We start from the raw sequence: 19376 nt of genomic DNA on the forward strand, positions 1-19376 counted from the left end.
CAAATTAAAAAAGATGTAAATTGCACAAAAAAAATAAGATCCTATGCGACAAATTCGACCAAAAAGATATTAACAAAAATTAAATTCATGACTTTTAAACACAAAAATCATGTTTCATCTAGGGATGGCAACAAGACCGGGCGGGGTGGGGAGTATACTCCCTATCACCACGACCTCGTCCCCGTCCTCATCCCGGCGGGAAATTGAAAATATTCTCATCCCCATCCCTCGGAGAATCAGGCAAGGATGAAGATTCCCCATTTCTTGTCAATTCATGATCAAAATATTAAATAATTGTAATTTTTTTGTAAAAAAAAATAATTTAAATCTAAGTCCTAGTTTCCCCATCCTCATCCCCATCGATCATGGGATCCTTTTCTATCAAATAGGAAGGGTTGTAGCACAAAATGTACTTCTAAGTAATTGTCCCATAGATCCTATATCTATCTATCTGAAGAAGAAATTATGTAATAAAGGGGATTCTTATTTGTACAAATGGTACTTCGAACTTGGAACGAGCATGAGAAATTCACGATACTTCTTTATCTTTTGAGTTGTTCTGCCGGATCGGTCGCTCAAGATCTTTGGTCTTTACCCGGACCCGATGATAAAAATGGGATCACTTCCTGTCACGGCAGGGATCGAAGATCCTTATGAGAGATGGAGCAAACTGTCTTCCCTAATTTCATCCTCTTGATCACCCATTTTAAGATTCACACATAAATTTAATTATTCCAACCCATGTTAAAAACCATAAATCTAATTAACACCTAATTTAATCATTCCCTTGGTCAGAAGCAAACTAGAAAAGAGAATCAAAATAATTAATTTTCTTCACATATTGCCCCACATTGTCCACTCTTTTTTCTCTCCATACACGCTACATAGCTTCTCCTTCAATATAATCCACTCATTATATTTACACCACCCAAGAACACTAATCATACTTCATATATCAAGATGGCATCATCAGTCTGCGTACCAAACTATGATCATCGGAACGGTAGATGGCAGACGGCGGCGGCGGCGGGGATGGGTGGAGTGCGCGGCGGCGGGAGGTGGCAGCCGCCTATGGTGGTGGACAGCGTGTCGTGCAGGCAGTTGTACCTTAGGAGCGCTTACACGTTCTCGAAGAAAGAAAGCGTGCCGGAGAAAACAAAGAAGTGCTTCGGAATGGTGAGGAAAACGGTGGCTGCTGCGGCAGCCGCCGGGAAAAAGAGCTCGAAATCTGCGGTGATGGGGTCTCGCCGGAAAAGGAGATTTCCGGTTGTCTCTACACTCTTTCAGAGGGTGTTGACTTGCAGCGCCGGTGTAGAGGTCGTGGATCACATGCACTAGTGAAGGCCTTTGGCATTTTCTTATGAGTTAATATCTTATTTGGTCCTCAATAAGACTTCAATAATTTGATTTTCGACTTTCAACTTGTTTAATTTTATTTTAACTATGCAATTGTTAATTAAAATGATCCTATTTTGTTTGAATCAAGGACTATTTTAGATAAAAATTACATAATTGAGATGAAGTTGAAGAAGTTTAGAAGTCAAAACAAAGTGATGAAATTTTAATAATTAGATGATCAAATAGATTTATAGAGTATTAACTCTTTTCCTATTTTAAGAAGGATTTTTTTTCTTTTATTTCAAAAATAATATGCATGAATATAATGGGGCCATTGATTAATTTGTTGCTTATAAATATACTATTATGAGTCATTTTGTAAGGCTAAATATGTTGGCATAATTATATTATGAACAATCCATTCAATCGTAATAACATTACACTTCATAAAAAGTATTTACTTTTTTATGACAAGAAACACTAACCATCATTACTCAAAAATATACATTAAATAAATTTCACTCTTATATAATAACACACAAACTATACTAAAAGACAAACCGTACTAAGAAGACCATACTCAACTTAAATGGTAGTTTTTATTTACTTTAATGTGCACTATGTAAATCTCAACCTTGTCCATCTGATGACTTGACAAAGGAGCACAAAAAAATAAACCAGCTTAGACTGTCCGTTGGAGATTTTCCCTTTGTCATAGACTATCCAATACGCCAATACAAATGGTGCCATTTAAACAGATGAGTAAAATAGAGCATTGTATGGGTCAATGAAGTCTTAACTGCCTGCAATATATTTCATAACAGTGCTCACAAGGTCTAAAGACTAGAGAAATTGTAAAAGAAATAAATGCATTTTTAAGGACAAAAGTTTCTTCTTTTTTTTTTTGAAGCTAGGACAAAAGTTTCTTTCTCAAAAAGATATTGATCATTCTGACTTCAAACAATGGCAATAGGCTGCCTATCACGATAGCTAATTATCGTCCCGGTCATCAGCAGGGCTCCTTTCATACCTTGGACTTGGGCTGCTGCCACTGCGCCCATTAGCTTCGAAAGGGCTCTCATCATACTTCCTAGGAGCTACGCTCCCTCTTTCAGGGCTCGAAGGACTATGGCTTCTTTTCCCCTTAGGGCTTCTGTCATTGCCATCTTCTGTCATAGCCTTTTCCCTCTTAGAAGGAGGGCTTCTGTCATAGCCATCTCCTTCTGTCACTGCCTTTGCCCTCTTAGAAGGAGGGCTTCTGTCATAGCCATCTTGTTCTGTTATCACCTTTGCCCTCTTAGAAGGAGGGCTTCTCTCATAGCCATCTTGCTCTGTCATAGCCTTTGCCCTCTTAGGAGGGCTTCTATCATAGCCATCTTGGTCTGCCATCACCTTTCCCCTCTTAGAAGGACTCTCTTCCCTCTGGCTTGGGGGGCTGGCCTCAATGGGGTTTGGGCTGCGCTTCTGTGTTTTAGAGGGAGTAGCACTTCTTGGCTCGGGGCTTCTGCTGATTGCAGGGCTCCTGGATCTTCTCTCGGGCTCAACTTGTTCTCTCCTTGCAGGAGATCTTGACCGGCTGATGGAACAGGGAAGAAATTCAAAATCAATTTACTTGTAAAATCCAAATAGGAATTGAATTTAACAGACAATGCAAACTTAGACACAACACATATAGATAGATTTCAAGCTCAGAGAAGTAGGAGGATAAAAAAAAAAAGCTATTGAATGCACTAATTTAAGTTCCTATAAATATCTTTCTCCTTTAATAAAGGGTTCCTGTCTATTTTTGCTATCATGCATTCATGCTCAACCTAAATGATCAAGGACCCTGCCACAAGATGCTCAATGACTGCACACATCTTGTCATACAGAATTATTACACTCAGCTAGATTTTCAGCATTCCACAAACAAGCAATTTTGATCACCCTTTTCAGGACCTGGCATAAAAGCTGAACCACCAAACTTCTCCAATGAAAAAGGCAGAGAAAGTGGATAGCGTACCTATAGCTGCGGCTTGGGCTGTAACTTCGACTGTGCCTCCGGCCACGGTGAGGAGAACGTGATCTCTCAGGTGTCCTTGAGTAACTCCTTCCACGTCTGCAGTTGGATCATCAACAGATAAGTGAATGAGAAGTGCTTGTGTAAGGTTCTTCAACAATGAATTAAAGAGATTGCAGATTAAAGAATTGAATTACTTGAGCTTCTGTGGACTATTTGGACATTTCTTTTCTATATGACCTCTTTCTCCACACCTATAGCACTTGTTTTTCCAATCACCAGCTTTGCAATCACGGGCCCAATGACCTTCAATTCCACAGTTGAAGCAGCGACCTGAACCAGGAGGGGGCCCACGACCAAGATAATCTCGGGAACCACCTGGACCCCGTGGCACCTACAAGAAGTCAAACATTTAAGCATCAATTTAAGTATTAATTACTAATTAGATAGAGATGCAATTGTGGAAGTGCCATTTCTGTAATAATTAGTAAGCATTCTAGGAACAGTCTTTTTTCAACTTCTGAAAGGAGAAAAAGAAACTACAGATTCGGAGAAAGTAGAAAGGAGTACTATCACTTACTCCCTTGGCAAATTCCACAATTATGCGGCGTCCATCAACTTCACGCCCATCATAATAACGTCTTGCATCATCAGCATCCCGAGGGTCACTAAAATCCTGGAAAAATAATTGTTTTGCAAAGACAACAAAGGATTGCACATAATTGTTTAACTTGGCAAGGAAAAATGGTTGCTACAGATGATAATAGCATATTCTGGAAAATAATAATAATTGCAAAAAATAAACAGAAAGATGATACATACAATGAAGGCATAGTCACGCTTCATGTCCACATCTCGTACTCTGCGGAAATGGTTGCCAGAAACAATAAGGCCATCATTACTTAAGCACAGAAGTGGATGGCATTTGCCCATCAAGACGAACTAAACACCAGTTTGATTGTTCCCAATTCCATAAAAACAGGCAAAGACAATACAGAAAGAATCAACAATCTCTCCTAAAACTCGGAGTGTTTTTCCATCAATTCCACCAAGGCCACCCTCTCAACACTGACCTTCAGGCCAAGCAAATGCGTAGAATCCTTCAACAAGATCATTCAAGTTAAACACACATGCATCTGATGCGACATTGTTCCTAGACAATAAAATTAACAGAAGTCCAAGCCAAACACATGCTTGCCCACTTGCAAAGCAGCTCCTACATGTACACTCGTTTATCTTTTTAACTATATGCATCACCACCAACCAACCATCAAAAAATGTTTTTGACTTTTGGAAGACATATACTTGAAACTGTGAGGTAAGGTTGAAAAAAGAGGAGAATCAAGGCAGCTAGTAGGATAACCACAAATGATGGGAGCTCAAACAAGGAAACTATGGGTTATTCAATCCCCAATTACAGTTGTAACACAAAAGATTATAAAAATGGCTGTCAATTAACTGGGGAAAAGGAAAGTAGTTATTGAGCAAATTTAGATCATCAAGACAAATATTTTATTTAACAACCTCTAGGACTTATAGGTACCACAGACATATCACTGAAATGTCCTTGAACTGACCAAAAATACATAGGTATTATGCACAGCTCAATAAGATAAATAAGGCAACAGCAGTATAAGCAAACAAAGCAACACAGAAACCGGTGAAAGCCAAAAACATATTACCTCCCGTATTTGCAGAACAATCGCTCCAAATCACGAGAACGGGTACGAGAAGACAAATGACCCACATAGAGACGGGTCGCACTACCATACCGATCATCATAACGAGGCATATTCACCTGAAATTCATATCAAAACCAAAAAAATTCATTAACATCCAAATAAACGGTCTGCTCTTCATCTTCTATTCGCTATCGGCTATTTCATTGAAAGCGTACCAATTTCAGGCAATCCTAAAACCCACTACCAGCACAGAAGCACAGGATTTGTGTAAAGACAGGCAATTTCGTTAATTTTCAGAAACAAAACGACAAATCATGCGAATAACTTACTGCAAAAAGGAATAAACATTAAAAAATAACAAAAAACAAATGATGATTTACCTACCCAAGCTTAGAAGACAACAGCGATTTGATTTTTTTAACCTAAAGCCGACGATCTATGAACAGCGGAGAGAAAATGGAAATGGCACAACGCCCAGCACTCAACTGGGTCTGGCGTACTTATGTCGGTTCGAGCGAAAACGGGCTTAATAAATACAAATGGGCTTAATTCAGGCCCAAAATTATTGTTGCCCAGGCTTAATTCAGGCCCAAAACTACTCATCGCAAATTATGCTGTGGACCCAGGTCCACCTTGGACCTAGGTCCAAAACTACGTCGTTTTTTGTCTCTCTTTTTTTTTTTTTAATTAGTAAACATATTACTGAATATAGAGTTGTCCAAAAATGTGTGAATGTAGAGGTTTCAAAATGTGAATGTAGAGTATAGAAATCGTGAATGTAGATTTATGATTGTGTGAATGTAGAGTTGCCCAGAAATGTGTGAATGTGGAGGTTTCAAATTGTGAATATGGAGTATAGAAATCGTGAATGTAGAGTTATGCATTTGTGAATCTGTAATAGAATTAAGAAGTTCTAGCAACTTGTAGCCCTGTAATGTGTGAATGTGGAGTTCTCAAGTTGTGAATATGGAGTATAGGACCTGTGAATATAGAGTTTTGAATGTGTGAATGCATAATAGTGGCAATATAGTTACTAAACATATAATCCTGTAATGTGTGAATGTGGAGTTTACAAAGTGTAAATGTAGAGTATAGTGTATGTGAATATAGACCCATGTCCACCTTGTAAGGTGGACCTGGGTCCACGGCATAACAACCCGCGCCCACAAAACTACTTATTCCAATTCCCATCGTAGGAAGATGCCATGTTCATCATTATGTATTGGACTTGTTACGTTATTTGATGTTCATAGTTGGTATTTTAACTAACTTTCATAGTTGGTATTTTAATTAACTAACTAACTGCCAATTACATATACTAAAAAAATGTGATACCTCCTAATGATGAACGACTCCTTATTTTGATAGTTTGAATTGAAAGCTATGTGTGTCATGTCGGGTAGGGGCTATGAACGAGATATGCTTAATTAGACATATTCATAAGGAAGTAAATTAGTGTGCCGATTATATAACTTCAATCCTAAACATTGATTCAGTAAGTCTACGTTTCTTCAAACATTCTAATGAAATGATTAGTTCACTCCTTCCTAATGACATTGTTGGAGTTGTTTGACTTAGATTCCCACCATCTTTTTCTTGTCATTTAGTATTTCATTGTATTAAAAATTACATTTCTGACTTAATTAGAGTTTCAAAGTATAATAAAATAGTGTTAAATCTAAGGAATATAATATTGCTGCTTGCATTGTAATCTCGAATCTCCGCACACAATCTATATTAATTAATAAAAACAAGAAAAAGAAAACAGTTAGTAATAATTAAAAAAAAAAAAAGAAGAAATCTTGAGGTCAAGAAATGTTAGAATAATGGTCTCTGGCAGAGAATTTTTGGGTCTCCGGCGCGGTGGCAATTGTGATTTGTCGGTATAGGTGCATGGGAGGGAGTTGAATGCGAGGAAGATTTTACGATGCCAAAAGACACGGGCAACCAGTGACGGACGTTGGCGGTGGTGAATCGGGACAAATGCATGGTACATCACGTGACTATGACTCTCAGAACTTCTTGTTCCCCCGGCTCCTTCAAAATTCAAATTCAAACTTCACAATAATATTCAGATAATGATGGCAGAATTTTTTTTTAAATACAAGATTACAAATCTTACATGTCAACCTAACTTAATTGGTTAAACTGTTGAATTAGTAATTACAAAATTTTAATTTCAACTCTCATAGTAGGTCTTATTGGTTTGAGCTGGTCATAGCTATGGACAATCAGGTTAATTTACTTCTTTTGCCGATTAAGGTTACGAAGTGAAATTTATCCAAGTTGTAAGCAAACTAGGTTGGTATATCTCATTTGTTGGCTTGATCACAAGGTGAGATTTGCCTAAATTGTAGGTAACTTATGTTGTTTACCTCCTTTGCCGACCAAATCATATCACAATGCAAGGTTTGTTCAGCGCACACTCTCTCCAATATGGTGATTGAGTATGACCGTATTTTCGTATTCTATGAATCTGATTCTTGTTAACATCTCTTTATTACGAAGCCGAAAAACCTTCTATTTGGTATCTTTTTCAAAAGTTACACCCCCAAACTTGATCTATAAACCCTTAATCACCAGAGTACTACAATGTGGTTTTTCAAAAAAGAGTACTACAATGTGGCAGTTCAAATATAAATGTTGTATCTGCAACACATTGACTCACAGACACAGTTGAGGAAGAGGTGTTAAAAGAGCAATTAAGGAATGAAACTTTGAAGGCTGGGAAGAGGAGCTTAAGAGTACACAGCCTGCATTGAAGACAGATTCAGCTTTAATGTGAAGCAACAGCAAAAGGTGGGGCAAGCCACAACTCCAAGTTTAAACAGTTTCCTTTTACATTGGTTTTCTAAACAATGATTTCTTTCATCAGCATATTTGCTTCTTGTATAAACAAAGGACTCTGAAGTCTAAACCTCAGAAAAGGTAAAGGGTCCTGTCTGATGTCTCCTAGCTTCACTGATCTTAGACTAATATAGTGAAAGCTAATGGTGTCTTCTTCACTTAACCTGTGTTTTTTCCACTGATTGGGTACAGATAAAATGTGGGCATTTTCCTGTGAATCTTCTTGGTTAAATTTGAGGGATTTTTGTTCTTTGTATTCACAGTAGCCTTGATTTGAGTTTTCTTTTGATGGGTATATGTTAGAATTGCTTTCTTTTGGTTTCTCTCAGGGGGAAGACAATGGGGGAAGAAGATGCATTGAGAACTGTAGACTGTCTGAGAGGGAGATTGCTAGCAGAAAGAGTTGCTTCAAAAAATGCTAAAGAAGAGGCTCAACTTATGGGAAACAAGGTTCTCTCTCTTCTCTCTCTCTCTCTAGGGTTTGCTAGTATTTACTGCAGATTATTTTTTTATTTAGCATTATTTCTTGCAGTAAAATCAAATGGGTAGATGAAAGTTTCAAACTTTTTTGTAATTGAAATGTTGCTTCTTGAAATTCTGTGGAAATGAACAGTTGATTGAGCTGGAGAATAGGTTGAAAGAAGAAACTAAATCAAGAAACAGAGCTGAAAAGAGGCTTAAATTCCTTATGAAGAAGCTTCAGTCCATCAATGTAGCATTTGTATCAGATGAATCAGAGAATTCATGTTTGACAGAGGGCAGTGAGGTTTCCTCTGCATCATACACAGCCTGTTCTACCTCAAAAGACTTGGAAGATAAGATGCCCAGAATCGAAACTGCCTGTTCTTCAGAAGGCGATTCTCCAGAACCAATGGAGAATGCTAAATCAGACAATAATGAGAACACTGAGGCTGATTCCAAGAACAAGTGTGTTGCCATTTTGAACAATAATGTTGAGAAAATTGGCTCGGGTTTAAACTGCGAAACTGACATTGAACTCTTGCTTCGTTTTTCTTTTGTATTAGCTTGGAGACTTCAGCAGAAGAGAAAGAGATGAACGATTTGGATCGAGAAGAGAGTGTGGATAACTCATTGGCATTAGTACCTGTCGATGACTTACCAAAGCCAAAGCAGGCGATTGATCCAGCCGTTCTTGATGCCACTGTAAGAGATGTTCTTGATTCTCTGAGACACGCCAAAGAGAAACTTCAGAATCAGATGGAGAGAAGACGGATGATTACAGTCGGGTAGATAGGAAAAAAAAAAAACTAAATGTATCTGCTAAAAACAAACCATGTTTCATGGTATGAGCATAAGAAAAGGTTAGAGGACAGTGGTTGTTTTGTTGGTCTATCATAATAAGTTTAAGTCTCTATAGCTGGTTCACCAAAGTATAGTATAGTTCAGGTTTCTTGTTCATATCTTTCTTTGAATTGATTGCTATGCTGTTGCAGATTCAATGACATAGCCCACTAATTCCCCTTGTGCCTTTCCAATATGAATCTTTTATGTTAACCTTTGGTGATTATGGGATAATGAAATATTGTGTGTGCAAAGAATGATTATCTTTTTACTAGTGGGGTGTAGTTTTTTTAAGTCCTTCAATGGTCTAAAATCTTTGCTCTTTTCAAATCTTGTCAGCTCTAAACGATCTAGATTTTTGAAATCTCATTTGTTTCTCTCCCTAGTATCGAAGAAAAAAGTGAAAAGGAAAATTGGGAAGAGATCCTTCACTTACTTGGGCGCAAAAGGCGAAATCTTTCGCCCCTAACCCCTATACCCTGACTCTACAGGGATTGTGGAGTTGTTGGAGAAGTTAAATTATAGTGACTCAGCGTCCCGTGCTCACAAAGAGCCATCCGCACAAAAGGGTGAAACTTTTGCAATGTGACTGTCAAGATTCGATCATGCGTCCTTGGATGCAATCTTTCACTTACGTGTGAAACTAACCAAAGTATGCATGCAGCCCCATCTTGGGAATGGCTTGTTTGTTGCTACATCTTTTTCCTGGAGGGGGAGGTGGCAGAGAAAAATCAAATCATGCATGCAGAAACAGTAAAATCCAATACAAACAAAGAAAACCCACCTTACCAAAATCAAGAAATTGTGTCCCAAAAGTTAGATAAGAAGGCTAGTTTGGGCACTGTATCTGAGAGGCTCTCCCTTTTTATCCTTCCAGTGTAAGGAGAGGATTGAATGCCATTTGTGCATTAAAGTTTTGGTGGTAGGAGAAGGGGATAATCAATTGCAGTTGGACCATAAGATCCAAATTCATCAAGAATTGCAGAGAGGGTTGATGTTACTTGTTTTGCTATACACATCCATTGAATGTTTATCCAAATGCAGAAATGTATCACCATCAGTGGCCTCTTCTTTGAGTTGTGGACCCTAACCTCTTGTTTCAACCTTCAGCAGCTATGCCATAGCTGATTCCCTTAGCAAAAAGATGAATCTTCTGAAAAAGTTAAAAATAAAGGAAAATGATTGTAGTTTTTCTTTTTCTTTTTTTTCATTCGTCGGGCAATTGTCACCATAAAGTTAGTTTGAGTCCTTGAGAGAGCTGCCTATTAACTTTCTCGGTTTGAGATGATCAACTATGGGTGATCTAAGCCGATTTACCTTATTGTGATCCTTTGCCGACTAATGTCTTCACCCAAAACATATACTTAAAGTGCATGTACGATGCATGCACAGTGCACGCAAAGTGCACGCACGATGCACGCACGGTGCACGCAAAACACACGCACTATCAAATTTACTGTATTAAAACAACTCGTTTTCTTTGCATTACTTTTTTTTTTTTTTGTGAAAATGAGGGACTGAAGGGTCCCAAGAGACTAACGGCGTCTGCTAAAATGTAGGTACGAGGCATCCCGTTAAAGGAGGACAACCAGACCGTCCTGGGGTCATCTAGGACCTTCATACCCCACTGAGAAACCCGGCCCATATTTGCTAGGAAGATTGCACAGGAGTTGCTAGGGAGTCTGCACAAGAGTTTTCTTTGCATTATGAACTAAAAGAAAGTAGATGACAAAATACATTTATCCGTAGTTCATCATGAATCTTAGCTTGTATATTATAATTTTTAATGTATTTTGTATTTGAACTTTGTGTTTGAACATTTTTAAATCCATTTTACTTTCACTTTTTCACCTTCACTTAAAGGATATTTTGAATCCATCCTTGCACAAATGTAGACAATTAACTCGAACAAAGTTAAAATAATACCATTAAACCAAAATAACTTGTTCCCTACTTAATTGCAAAATACCATGCTTATGTAGCCTTTTTGTTTTGTTAATTTTTTTTAGCATTTTTGTATTTTCTTTAATCATGATTAAAGATGATCAAAATGAAGGGTAAAAGAACCTACTCTAATGAGAGTAAGAAGAGTATTATGAAAACCTTGCTTAAACTACAAAGGAGGGGTGAACGGAAGCCTTAGTGATTAATTAACAAAATTAAACTAGTGATATTTTGATATGATAATCATGTTTTAACTGTTCAAATAACTCTTCCATAAATACTTATTCCTTTTAAGTAAGACGTTTAGTTTAACCTATATGTATGTAATTATTCATTCAATAACTTTATAAAAATTTCAAAAAATTGTAAGCCCCACCAGTCCCATACAAAAGTAAATTCCACATATACAACTTGTTCAACAATGTGGATCCTGTCAAATCTAGCTAGGGAAATAAATGACAAACAATAAGAAAGACAAAATAAATCAGTGCTGTAACAAACATTTTATTATAGCCCATCTGTCCATGCTATAACATAGAGAGCACAGAATTGATAATGAAAAATAAGGAAATTCTTTAAAGAATTGTGAAGAAGAAGCTAGAAATCTATCATTAATATACATTGCCACTTTATTATTATTATTCAATCATTATACACAGTTGTGATCTTCTCTCAATGAGAGTCACTGAGGTGCGACTGAAAAATAACTTTAGTTTGTAATTCTATATAATATTAGAAAAAATAACAATTTTAGTTTGTAAGAAAATAACTTAGATTTTAAGTGATTGGTGTAACCACTTGTAGTTTTTAAGTTGTATCTGTGACTATTAAATGAAATTATACAATTACCATATTTCAATTAAAATTGTACAATCATATTACCACACTTTTAAAACTTAAAACATTATCTTAACTCGATCTAATTTAATATAGAACTAATCAACCAATATCTCTAATCCAATGACTAAAAAAGTTACTTTGAGAAAAAGTTAATAACTAATATTGATTACACTATTAACTTAAAGATCGAGCTAACTATTCTTTTTAAAATATAATTTTAGGATTAAAATTGTCATTTTTCTTATGATATAATTAGAGGAAATTTATCATGCTAGGCCAAAAAAATAATAATCATGTTTTCTATTAAAATTGTTTAAAAAGAAAAAGAACAAAAAAAAAAAAGAAAAAAAGAGAGAGACAATTATTACTCCCCTATTATAAATAGTAAAAAACAATCATCATCATAGTTTAAAAGTTGGTTCCTTTATTATTTAGAAAAATGCTACACATTCATACTTTTACTAGAAACAACCATACCACATAAGCACAAAGATTTAAAAAAAAAAAAGTTAGAATTGAAATTTTAAAAAAGAAAAAAATAGTTATTAACATTTTGTCACGTCATAAAATGATCGTTTTGTAAGTGACAATTATATTTTGTTATTATTTAATTTACGGAAAAGCAGAGCAATTTTCTATTATTTATAGCAATAGATGGGGTATCTTTTTTTTTTTTTTTTTTTTTTGAAAAAATAGATGGGGTATCTTTTTATCAATGTACTAATTATTTCCCTATTATTGTTATTATATATATGTGTGTGTAAATAATTTATAGAACAAACAAACACACAAGCAAACAAGTTGTCTGGAGAAAACTAGTAGTTGGATTAAAGTTCTCTTTTCTTGGCGATCAAAATCTGAGATGTATCCGACACCAATGCACTGATACAAAGATACTCTGAGCGAGAACTTCCAAAACCCAGTCTTGTTATTTAATTTCTTATCCGAAATGTTACCCCTTTTTCTGTTGATTGATCCCTTGGGATCAGGAACAAACTCTGCCATCATCCAATCTTTTATGGCTTTTTACAGCTAATGCTGTTGCTGAAAGGTGACACACTCATCCATGGAAGGTCCACAGCGATTAAACCCAGGTTCAAGGTATGCTATCCCAGCCCCCCATATTCTCTGAACTAGCATAAAAACTATTGCTTTCTTGTCTTGGGAGGCCGGGGTTTTTGCTGCAGATTCAATTTTTGCCCATACCCATTTGGTCTTTTTGTAGCCCTGTTGCACATTAATGGTGTCTAGCTCTGATTGTTGTGGTGGTGGCTATATAGTATTCAGAATTGGGGTTGTGGGTTTGGAGCATAAGCAAAAACTTGAGCTCAGGTTGGGGTTCATGACCAGCTCTAGTTGGTAAATGGCGGTTAGCTGATGGCTGATTGGGTTAGAAGGTATGATTAATATAATATTAGTTGATTGTAGAAAGGTGTTTGGATTTTTTAATCAAGTCAAACAACTAATAGTGGTAAAATAAGTCAAATAAGTCAGAATTAGCTGATAGGCTAATTATTTACCAAACATGGCCTATTGTTTCCTGGTTCTTTTGGATAATAGTATTGTTTGTTTGAGTGTTTAAGAAGACATAAAATTTTCTCACATATTTTTGGATGAATGGTATGACTGAGGATATTTGGTGGTAGGGTAGGAGTGTATGTATGTATACATGTAAGGTGCTAGGGAATAGTTCTGAATTGTGATTAAGAAAAGAAAGGAGAGAAAAATGGTGAAACCTTGCTGGTGGGGCTCTGTGGTGGGAGATGGAGGCAGGAGAAGTGGGGATTGTAGGAGGCGAGATGGAGATCTAAATGGGAAGGTTGATGGACTGATGTGGTACAAGGATTTGGGGACTCATGTAAATGGGGAATTCTCGATGGCGGTTATACAAGCAAATGGTTTGTTGGAGGATCAAAGCCAGCTCGAATCAGGCCCTTTGAGTAACCTTGATTCTGGTCCTCATGGAACCTTTGTCGGCGTCTATGATGGACATGGAGGGCCAGAGACATCTCGGTTTATTAACGATTCTTTGTTCTCCAATCTTAAGAGTATGTGTTTCTTTCCATATGGATGTTCGTTTCTTTATGGTTATCTTTGTAGATGGAATTTCAGTAACACTTAATTGTTGTCTATTGTCTGCATAAAGCCTAGATTCATGAGATGTTTGTTAGTGATGCAATATTGAGATGCTTTTACAAAGTACTGGTTTTATCATAGGGTCTCTTGGTATAAAAAATCCGTCTATGAAACTAAGCAAAGTCGTCGTTTTTGCAGTAATCACATATAGAAAGGACGAAAAAGGTTTCCTTGGATATAAATTTTGAGGATTTTTTAAAAAAAATCATATTATTACCTCGGGAGAGATTTATAATTGATTACATTTACATCTGGTGGATTTCTTTGATAGTGTTTGTATTGACCTTCGTTTCCTTTTCTTAGAATTTGCATCGGAGCAACAAGAGATCTCTGCTGGTGTCATTAAAAAGGCTTTCCTGGCAACCGAGGAGGAGTTTTTGTCTGTTGTAAAGCAGCAGTGGCACTATAAGCCCCAAATTGCAGCAGTGGGATCGTGTTGTTTGGTAGGAGTAGTGTGTAATGGACTCGTTTATGTTGCCAATGCTGGAGACTCTCGTGCGGTTTTGGGAAGAGCAGATAAGGGTGCTAGAGGAGTCACGGCAATACAATTGTCAATGGAACACAACGCTAATATTGAATCCGTGAGAGATGAGCTTCACTCGTTGCATCCCCACGACTCACAAATCGTGGTTCGAAAGCACAATGTTTGGCGTGTGAAGGGTCTTATACAGGTACTCCATACTTGACAATTATGTGCAAACGCTTCAATGGAGAGCTTGCTTTAGTCACTATTTGTCAATTCGTTGTTAATTAAAAATTTCTTATCCTTTCTGGCTTCTCAGGTCTCGAGGTCCATTGGTGATGCCTACCTTAAGAAGGCAGAATTCAACCGAGCACCACTATTGGCAAAATTCAGGTTATCTGAACCCTTCTCCAACCCGATCCTTAGTCCAGAACCATCCATTTCTATCCACAAACTCAGTTCCAACGACCAATTCCTCATATTTGCTTCGGATGGTCTGTGGGAGCACCTTAGCAACCAGGAAGCAGCTGACATCGTTCACAGTTCCCCTCGTAATGTAAGCTCTAACTCTCTTTTTTTACATCCCGTAGTTGCAATCTTCCTTTTTCTCAAAAGAATAAACTTGAGGATTAATGCAACAGACAATCGAAGTAACTTGATAATAAACGAACCATAATTTTCAAGACAAGGTGGAAACCGAAACTGATATGATGCTCGGGTTTAAGCATTAATGCAAAATTGTTCATCACACTATGACCTTGGAAATTTTACTCGTTCATTATTGTCACTCGAATACTTGACGAACAGGGAATTGCTAGAAGACTTATCAAAGCAGCACTTCACGTGGCAGCCAAGAAAAGAGAAATGCGGTACTCGGACCTGAAGAAGATTGAAAGAGGCGTGAGGAGGCATTTCCACGACGACATTACAGTTGTGGTGCTGTTTTTAGATCCGGGTTCCACGAGTAGAAGCTCCTCGCATATTTCCACCCTCTCAATTAGAGCGGGTGGAGGCGTACCTCCTTATCCAACACAGTAGTCTTCAGCATAATCCACTAAGGACAGACAAATGTTGTACTGTATGATGCAGTTTATCTTACTGCATAGACAACAAAAAAAAAAGTCTTTCTATTCTTTGTATCCTTTTCAGATTAGAAGGAGATAGTAGAATCCATTTCACAGTAAGTGGAAACTGATCTCTCTAGATTCAAAGTCGAGAATTATTATTATTATTATCGGCATGTATATATGAAATGTTCTGCATTTCCTTTAAATAAAAGGTGGATGCTTCTAACTTGCATACATTTAGCAGTCAATAAATTTCACTTTCTGTAGCAGTTATGGCTTTTGTGTTTGTTCAATGGAACTTAAGAACTGATAACAATACTTTTTTTGCATCTATTGTACACACGGCAAATTCAATAGCTGACAAGAACATGGAAATAAGCATGGGTCAAAGCTTCATACATTTTGGGCTCAATTACTATTCTAACTATTATTGTTCTTTTCCAGCCTTCTTTTGTCTAGATCTATTTATTTCAGTCTCAATTCCTTTCAGCAGTCCCAGAAAGTGGATTGCTTCTGGTCTTCAGTGTTGAGGATTCGCCTAACTTCAATGGGTGAACGACTTCCTGAAACCTGAAAAAAAAAACAGAACAATAAAATCAACAAAATCAAACAGTTTCTTGAATCCATACAATTCGAAATATCATCTCATAGTGTCTTAATACCAACAAAATTGCACCAGAGAGATACTTTGGTATTAATCTTACCTTTTGATAATATGATTCTCTGTGTTTTCTAACTCTTCGGGTGCATAAATTTGGTTGATGGCATTTTATATATAGAGAAAATGAAGAAATTGATTATAACTAAGAAAATTGATAATAGTTGGATGCAAACAAATAGGACCGAACTAAATTCTATAGTTTTAGTTTCTTCCAATATTTCAGTTTCAGTTTGGAGCATGAAGATAAGAAGACAAAGCATAATCAATATCAGAGTACCACCCAATTTATCAGTGCTTATATTTATCAATTCGACCTTACTTTAACATACAATAGAATAATAGATTTTGAGTTCAGTTGTCAAGAGTACTGTTGAATCAAAAGGTTGATCACAATTGTTGGCAAAAAGAAATTCCAATTCGAGTCAGAAAAGGAGTACACCAAAATTAGAAATCAAATCACAAACAAACTAGGAATAACACCTATACTGTTTTGGTTCTGATTAGTTGGCTATTTAAAGGACCTCTCACCATTACACCAGACGAATTCCCTAGCTAATATTGTGAGGCATTAGAGAGTTTGAGAGGATTCTAAATTCCCCTAGAAAGTAGTACATGTGTTTAGGTTACAATAGATTAGATAGGAGAAGATCAATCTATTGTGTAATTTCTGGTCCCAAAACTATGTACTTTGAATATTAAGCTTTTAGTGGATTTAGGCAAATTCTCAAGACTGAGAAGTGCCTCGCAGAATAGAGTTTTTCCCAAACTGCGTTATCAAGTCTCTTGTGTTACAACTATTATTTTAACATCTCTGTGTGCTGCGCATTACATTTTTCAATTGGTATCAGAGCCAAACTGCTTAAGTTATTAGCAGGATCCTAATGGAGTTTCCCAGGGAAGGACTATCAAACAACAGACCACCAGCCCTAAGTAGTACAAACTACTCCTATTGGAAAGCTAGAATGAAAATCTACATATTAGCCCAAGGAGAAAGAGTATGGAGGGCTGTTGAAAACGAATGGAAACATCCCCTTGATGACAATAACAAAGTAAAAGGTCGTGCTGATTGGAGCGAAGAAGAACTCAAAGAGTTCGACTATAACTCAAAAGCTATGAATGCCATCTACGGAGTCGTGAGTGAAGAAACATTCAAACTAATCGCTGCCACAAATGTAGCAAAAACAGCATGGGATATATTGTGTGATCATCATGAAGGAAATTCAACAGTCAAACAATCAAAACTACAAATGGTCCAAACTCAGTTTGAAAATCTGAAGATGGAGGAAGAAGAAGATATCACACAATTTAATGGAAGAATACTAGAAATTGCTGGGGAAGCCTATAACTTAGGAGAACCCATTCCTGAAAACAGGTTAGTAAAAAAGGTGTTGCGATCATTACCAGAAAGATTTATGATGAAAGTAACAGCTATTCAAGAAAGCAAAGATCTCAATACCTGCAAGTTAAGTGATCTAATGGGAAACCTTAAAACATATGAGCTTGAGATGCTGCAAAACAAAAAGCCTAATGGCAAAGGAATAGCCTTTCAATCAAAACAAGACACCAACTCAGATGAAGATACTGAAAAAATGGAAGAATCCATTGCTGTGTTGACAAAAAACTTCAACAGAGTTCTCAAGAAATTTAACAAATTCAAAAATAAGAACAAGAGTTTCTCAAATAATCAAGGGAGTCCATCATTTGCACAAAACCAATCCGTCAATCCCAAAAAGGAAGGGAATCCAAACCTAGATGGAATACAGTGCTATGAATGCAAGGGATATGGACATATTCAGTCAGAATGTCCAAATTACCTAAGAAGGAAGAACAAAACATATGTAACAACCTTGAGTGATGACTCAGATAGTGAAGAAGAAAACAACACAAATTTTGTGGCATTTTTCACAAATCATGAAGACGATGATGAATCAAAGGAGGACATGCAAGATCTATTAAACTCCTATACACAGCTGCACGCCAAGTGGGAAGAAATCATCAAAGTAAACTTAAATCTCATGCAAGAAAATCACTTCCTTAAAAGTGAAAAGGAAAATGAAATACTTCTTCACAAAGAAACCCAAGAAAAGTTAATGAAATCACTAGAAGAGGGAAACAAATTGCTACAGGAAATAAGAAGACTAACTGAAAGTGCAGTACAACCAGACTTAGCAACAAGGAAAGATTCTACAGTCGAAAACAGAGAAGTGTTAACACATCACTTTCAACACCGTAGAAGAATCAGATGTTACTACTGTCACAGATTGGGACACATCAAGGCACACTGCTATAAAAGACAAAATGATCTCCATAACAGAATCTGGGCAAAGCAAGAACAAAAACCAGCCCAAAAAGTCTGGGTCAGAANAACAAATTGCTACAGGAAATAAGAAGACTAACTGAAAGTGCAGTACAACCAGACTTAGCAACAAGGAAAGATTCTACAGTCGAAAACAGAGAAGTGTTAACACATCACTTTCAACACCGTAGAAGAATCAGATGTTACTACTGTCACAGATTGGGACACATCAAGGCACACTGCTATAAAAGACAAAATGATCTCCATAACAGAATCTGGGCAAAGCAAGAACAAAAACCAGCCCAAAAAGTCTGGGTCAGAAAAAATCAAACACCAGTCACAGCTTATACTTAAAAAATCAGCAAAGAAACAAGTGTTTGGTACTTTGACAGTGGGTGTTCAAGACACATGACCGGAAACCCAAACAATCTAGAGGACGTCCATTACAAAAATGAAGGACATGTAACCTTTGGAGATGGAGAAAGGGGGCAAATCATTGCCAGCGGAACACTAAATGTCCATGGTCTACCCAGATTGCCAAGAGTCTTCTTGGTACAAGGCTTAAAAGCAAACCTTATCAGTATAAGTCAGTTGTGTGAAGATGAACTAAGGGTAGAATTCTCAAAAGGAAATTGCAAAGTGTATAACCAAGGACATGAATGCGTCATGATGGGAAAAAGGTCCTCGGATAAATGCTACACATGGGATAGCCATTTAACCTGCAACCAAGTCACTATCAATCAAACACTTTTGTAACATCAACGTATGAGGCATATAAATTTTCATGATATGAAAAAGGGA

The 19376-nt window shown here is 36.8% G+C and overlaps 4 protein-coding genes across 6 annotated transcripts; 3 read left to right on the top strand and 1 right to left on the bottom strand.

Moving 5' to 3' along the window:
* The first annotated feature begins 863 nt into the window (after positions 1-863).
* On the top strand, positions 864-1481 carry LOC115997404. The gene has a single exon (XM_031236951.1). The coding sequence runs from the start codon at positions 961-963 to the stop codon at positions 1336-1338; it is 378 nt and encodes a 125-aa protein (XP_031092811.1). The 5' UTR covers positions 864-960; the 3' UTR covers positions 1339-1481.
* A 622-nt stretch (positions 1482-2103) lies between these two features.
* LOC115997186 (serine/arginine-rich splicing factor RS2Z33-like) lies at positions 2104-5515 on the bottom strand. 2 transcript variants are annotated; one of them, XM_031236693.1, is made up of 7 exons: positions 5404-5515; positions 5020-5135; positions 4160-4199; positions 3918-4013; positions 3535-3731; positions 3341-3436; positions 2104-2914 (listed from the first exon to the last, which is right to left on the bottom strand). In XM_031236693.1, the coding sequence occupies exons 2-7, from the start codon at positions 5127-5129 to the stop codon at positions 2329-2331; spliced, it is 1125 nt and encodes a 374-aa protein (XP_031092553.1). In that variant the 5' UTR covers positions 5130-5135; positions 5404-5515; the 3' UTR covers positions 2104-2328. The 2 variants fall into 2 exon arrangements, with proteins under 2 accessions (XP_031092553.1, XP_031092554.1); XM_031236694.1 differs by lacking the exon at positions 5404-5515 and having other exon boundaries at positions 4160-4437.
* A 2515-nt stretch (positions 5516-8030) lies between these two features.
* Positions 8031-9362, top strand: LOC115996423. The gene is made up of 4 exons (XM_031235630.1): positions 8031-8052; positions 8196-8316; positions 8480-8793; positions 8892-9362. Exons 2-4 carry the CDS (start codon positions 8206-8208, stop codon positions 9115-9117), a joined length of 651 nt encoding a protein of 216 aa, XP_031091490.1. The 5' UTR covers positions 8031-8052; positions 8196-8205; the 3' UTR covers positions 9118-9362.
* A 3385-nt stretch (positions 9363-12747) lies between these two features.
* LOC115997295 (probable protein phosphatase 2C 38) lies at positions 12748-15887 on the top strand. Of its 2 annotated transcripts, XM_031236828.1 has the most exons (5): positions 12748-13053; positions 13178-14000; positions 14392-14759; positions 14871-15107; positions 15359-15887. In XM_031236828.1, the coding sequence occupies exons 2-5, from the start codon at positions 13679-13681 to the stop codon at positions 15587-15589; spliced, it is 1158 nt and encodes a 385-aa protein (XP_031092688.1). In that variant the 5' UTR covers positions 12748-13053; positions 13178-13678; the 3' UTR covers positions 15590-15887. The 2 variants fall into 2 exon arrangements, with proteins under 2 accessions (XP_031092688.1, XP_031092687.1); XM_031236827.1 differs by having other exon boundaries at positions 12748-14000.
* Positions 15888-19376: the final 3489 nt, after the last annotated feature.

The sequence above is a fragment of the Ipomoea triloba genome, chromosome 11, assembly GCF_003576645.1.
Source record: "Ipomoea triloba cultivar NCNSP0323 chromosome 11, ASM357664v1".
Lineage (NCBI taxonomy): Eukaryota > Viridiplantae > Streptophyta > Magnoliopsida > Solanales > Convolvulaceae > Ipomoea > Ipomoea triloba.

Excerpts from the sequence above, each read along its gene's own strand:
- LOC115997404 (XM_031236951.1), top strand. The coding sequence starts at position 961 with ATGGCATCATCAGTCTGCGTACCAAACTATGATCATCGGAACGGTAGA.
- LOC115997186 (XM_031236693.1), bottom strand. The coding sequence starts at position 5,129 with ATGCCTCGTTATGATGATCGGTATGGTAGTGCGACCCGTCTCTATGTG. Across the intron at positions 4,200-5,019 it reads TTGTTCTGCAAATACGGGAG|AGTACGAGATGTGGACATGA; the intron begins GTAATATGTTTT and ends CCATTTCCGCAG. Across the intron at positions 3,437-3,534 it reads AATAGTCCACAGAAGCTCAA|ACGTGGAAGGAGTTACTCAA; the intron begins GTAATTCAATTC and ends ATCCAACTGCAG.
- LOC115996423 (XM_031235630.1), top strand. The coding sequence starts at position 8,206 with ATGGGGGAAGAAGATGCATTGAGAACTGTAGACTGTCTGAGAGGGAGA. Across the intron at positions 8,317-8,479 it reads CTCAACTTATGGGAAACAAG|TTGATTGAGCTGGAGAATAG; the intron begins GTTCTCTCTCTT and ends GGAAATGAACAG. Across the intron at positions 8,794-8,891 it reads GAGGCTGATTCCAAGAACAA|CTTGGAGACTTCAGCAGAAG; the intron begins GTGTGTTGCCAT and ends CTTTTGTATTAG.
- LOC115997295 (XM_031236827.1), top strand. The coding sequence starts at position 13,679 with ATGGTGAAACCTTGCTGGTGGGGCTCTGTGGTGGGAGATGGAGGCAGG. Across the intron at positions 14,001-14,391 it reads TTTGTTCTCCAATCTTAAGA|AATTTGCATCGGAGCAACAA; the intron begins GTATGTGTTTCT and ends TCCTTTTCTTAG. Across the intron at positions 14,760-14,870 it reads GTGTGAAGGGTCTTATACAG|GTCTCGAGGTCCATTGGTGA; the intron begins GTACTCCATACT and ends CTGGCTTCTCAG.